General features: G+C 26.4%; 1 protein-coding gene across 2 annotated transcripts; it reads right to left on the bottom strand.

Annotated features, from left to right (window-relative positions):
• Window positions 1–806: 806 nt before the first annotated feature.
• On the bottom strand, window positions 807–3,323 carry LOC105257835 (interferon-inducible double-stranded RNA-dependent protein kinase activator A homolog). Of its 2 annotated transcripts, XM_011268718.3 has the most exons (3): window positions 3,057–3,323; window positions 1,626–2,072; window positions 808–1,538 (listed from the first exon to the last, which is right to left on the bottom strand). In XM_011268718.3, exons 2-3 carry the CDS (start codon window positions 1,971–1,973, stop codon window positions 861–863), a joined length of 1,026 nt encoding a protein of 341 aa, XP_011267020.1. In that variant the 5' UTR covers window positions 1,974–2,072; window positions 3,057–3,323; the 3' UTR covers window positions 808–860. The 2 variants fall into 2 exon arrangements, with proteins under 2 accessions (XP_025263112.1, XP_011267020.1); XM_025407327.1 differs by lacking the exon at window positions 3,057–3,323 and having other exon boundaries at window positions 807–1,538; window positions 1,626–2,019.
• Window positions 3,324–3,792: the final 469 nt, after the last annotated feature.

Here is a 3,792-nt window from a genome sequence, read left to right as displayed (position 1 = left end):
ATAAAATCATATAAATTATAATGTATAAAATTATATAAATTATAACGTATGAAAATTATATAAATTATAATGTATATAAATTTTTTAATATTTAAATAATTTAAATTTAAAAATTATATCCATAGTACACTTCTCTACAATAAGATTAAATTATGCTTATATCTTTGTGTATTCTTATTGTTAGAGCGGAACAAAAATTTATGTGTGAATTGGTGTATATTGTGTTTAAAGTGTTTATTTTATTTTTATTTTATATTTATTTTATATGCAGAATACAAATCTTTCATTATTTCCTTTTCTTTTCAATGATTTCTTGTAATACGAAACATATAAAAATATATTGTTTAAAATAAAATAAAAGTGTGACACAATATATTGCAGCGTTTCCATCAATTTGTTTCTATTATAATGTTTACATGTATAAACAAATTAAACTATAAAATAAATTTTTTTTTCCTTTCAATAAATGTAATAATTAATTTTATATCACACATATCACTTACACTAAGCATCAATTAATACATTAATATCAAAAAATGGAATCCTATAATTAGATTTTATAAATAAAAATTATAGAATTGTAAATTTGTCGAAAAAAAAAATTTTTTTCTTTATAATATGATATAATAGGACATAATTTGTTTTTGCACATTTTAAGCACGCAGATAATAATGAAATAAACATATTTTATACATAGGAGAGAAACATTAATTACAAATTCAACACAAATAGATTTAAATCTTTCTTTGAAAAAATGTAAGATCAAAAATAAACTTTTATTAAAATACTTTAATTAAAATCATTATTATATTGTAAAATTTGATTTTGCATTTATTATATAACTATTTCAATCACATATTTTATGACAGAAGCAGCTTTAGAGAATTTATTATCTGGAATAAGGCATTCCGCAAAGCCTCCTGCTTAGTTTTTCCCATACCAATCTGTGTGAGGAGGGGACAAGTATTGAGCTCTATTGTTTTCATAAAATAATTATTATCCGCAAGTATATCTTTTGTATTAACTGTTACATTAACCTCTAACAGTATGGTTTCTAATCTAGATAACGTTTCTTTTATTAGTTCATTTAATTCATCTGTATCATCGCAAGTTTCGAAATTTATGCAATGCAATTCTTCTAATATTTTATTGCGTTTATCCTCTTCCAAAGAATCTCTCCATTTAGTGTGATATTCAGCTAATTTAATACCTAAATTAATCCTTCTTGTCGATTTGTTTAATGCTTGGTAGTATTCTTTTGCGTTTCTATTCATTATTTCCATTTCATCAGTTACTAAGGATGCGTTCAAAGATTCTTCTTTATCCTCTGTACTATTCATCTGACTTACGAGGCCTTTTATTCTTTCTACCATTTTTCTCGCAGCTTCATGTTTTGCTTGCTTCTTTGTGGATTGCACTCCTTCTTCTACAAAATTTGACACTTTACACTGAATAGTGAAGATTCTAGCATGTGGTGGTCCAGTATCTTTGGTAAGAACATATTCTGGTTCCATTAAATTATTTTCAGCGCACAGATCCTGAAAGAATATGATGATAAGTAATCTAATAGTGATACACGATTATATAATATTAGTTATGCAACTGTGAGAAAGAAAAACAATCACCTGTAATTCACCTATGGCATTAACAAAAGGTACATTTGCTGGTATTTTTGGTGGAAGAGGAGCAGAATGGAATGGTGATCTAGCAGGAGATACTGCTGGTGTACTAGCAGCTGGCAATTGTGGGTAGTTTCTATGTTTAATAATCTCCGTTAACATAGCTTTAGCAGCCTCATGTTTAGCTTCCTTTTTACAACGACCTGAACCAATCGCAGTGAGACCATCGCATATAACTCGATATGTAAATGTATTCACATGACGACCTCCACCGTTGTGTATCAACTCGTAATCGGGTACCATACCCTGTTTCACCATCATCTCTTGGAGAATGGAAACTGGTGTTTTACTCATAATTAATTCAAGCGAAGTCTGATTTCTTTGAACAATTTCCACTATATCTTAAGTAATAGTTCTGCAATTTTTAAATCTTCATTCAGATGAGAAATAACTCTGAAATCACACAGTTGTAATTTAGTTGTAATTAGCGACTTGTAATAATAAAAACCTGTAAGCTTTCAAATTGTTTTACACATTATATATTTTTTTTCTATAGTTTATAAATAAATGTATATTCATTTTATTTTAAAAAGTTCGAAAATACAACAAATTATATATAATAATTTTGAAAAATCATCTGCAAAGAAACGAGATATTCACATAAATATATTTATCTCTATTTATTTAAAGAAATATAAATATAAAGAATAATAAATTTAAACAAATATAAATAATAATATTCCATATGTTGCGTCTCATAAGGTCTGAAAGTAAAGCATTATCATCTCTTTAATTATCCATTATGTTTATAGCTTAAATATATATAAATAGAATACAATTTTAATTTGACCTTGTATATAATTGTTTTTTATATCACATATTCCTTTTTTCTTTCTTTGTAAATATAAAGTAAATATATTAGAGACATGAATTGCTTTGATCTTTGCAGATATCACGTTTACAGTAGCAGTTTATATTTGTTTATATTAACCGGTATATATTTTTTGCAAGCATGTAATTAAACATAATCGAAAACGGATCGAATCTTAAATTCATTATCTCTCTAAACATGAGTAAAATAAGAATACACTGCAGGATTAATTTTTCATATAATTTTACGCAGGTAAACGATCTGGAATGCGTTTTAAAATTGATCAAGCTTAAAATAAAATCCGAAAAATAATAAAATGTGAAATAATTAAATTCAGGGATATTCTTGAGAGGAAAGAAAGCAAAAGAGTATAAATTTATAGATGAATCCCTCTCGAAAGTAGAGGTTATAAGAATCCACTTTGAGTGTATCTTGCAACAAAGAAAGAGTAGGTTGCAGTCGAGATGAAATTTTTAATCTCACTTTTGTTTTGTTTTTTCGTTTTTTTTTTTAAATATTGCACATTTGACGTTTCACGATGACTTTGAATTATGCTGCGAACTTACCTGGCCTCTCAGAAAGGCTCGAGTCGATATCATAACCTTACATAACCGATAACAGTTGACGCAAAATGACTTCTGTTTGTTAGATTTTATCGCGCGAATATAAAAATAAAGTCTCTAAAGAATAGCGTCGTCAACTGACATAAGAACTCGTAAGAACTCGTAAGACCTGGCGGAATAGACAGAGCCGTATATACTTATAAACACACTAGGCACTAATTAGGGCACCGAAAGGATTCCCGATAAGCCGCATTACTGCAAAAAATGTAGCACGTGACATCTAATACGCATATACATCAATGTCACGTGATATCCTTTATTATTATTTTATATATTATTTATTTATTTTTATTTATTATTTATTATTATTTTATTATTATTTATTATTATTATTTTATTATTATTTATTATTATTCTTTTATTATTCTTTTATTATTATTTTATTATTATTTTTATTATTATTTTTTTTTTTATCAAGTACAATTGACACGAAATGTGATTATTATATAATATTTACACCAATATTTACCGTTTATCGTTTATTATGATTTATTATAAAACCGAGATATGTACTCGAATAAGAATCTATTCATACACACGTGAGAAAATAAATTGACAATTAGATACGATGAGATTTCTACTGCCCTTTTTTTACATAATAAATAAAGAAGAAATGTGAAAGAGAGAACGATTGTTTAATGAATAATGATAAAGGAATAGTGCAAGGATTATTGCAATT

This window comes from Camponotus floridanus, unplaced genomic scaffold (genome assembly GCF_003227725.1).
Source record: "Camponotus floridanus strain SB8 unplaced genomic scaffold, Cflo_v7.5 scaffold17, whole genome shotgun sequence".
NCBI lineage: Eukaryota > Metazoa > Arthropoda > Insecta > Hymenoptera > Formicidae > Camponotus > Camponotus floridanus.
Note: the sequence above shows the minus strand (reverse complement) of the source record. Positions and strands in the feature narration are given on the sequence as shown.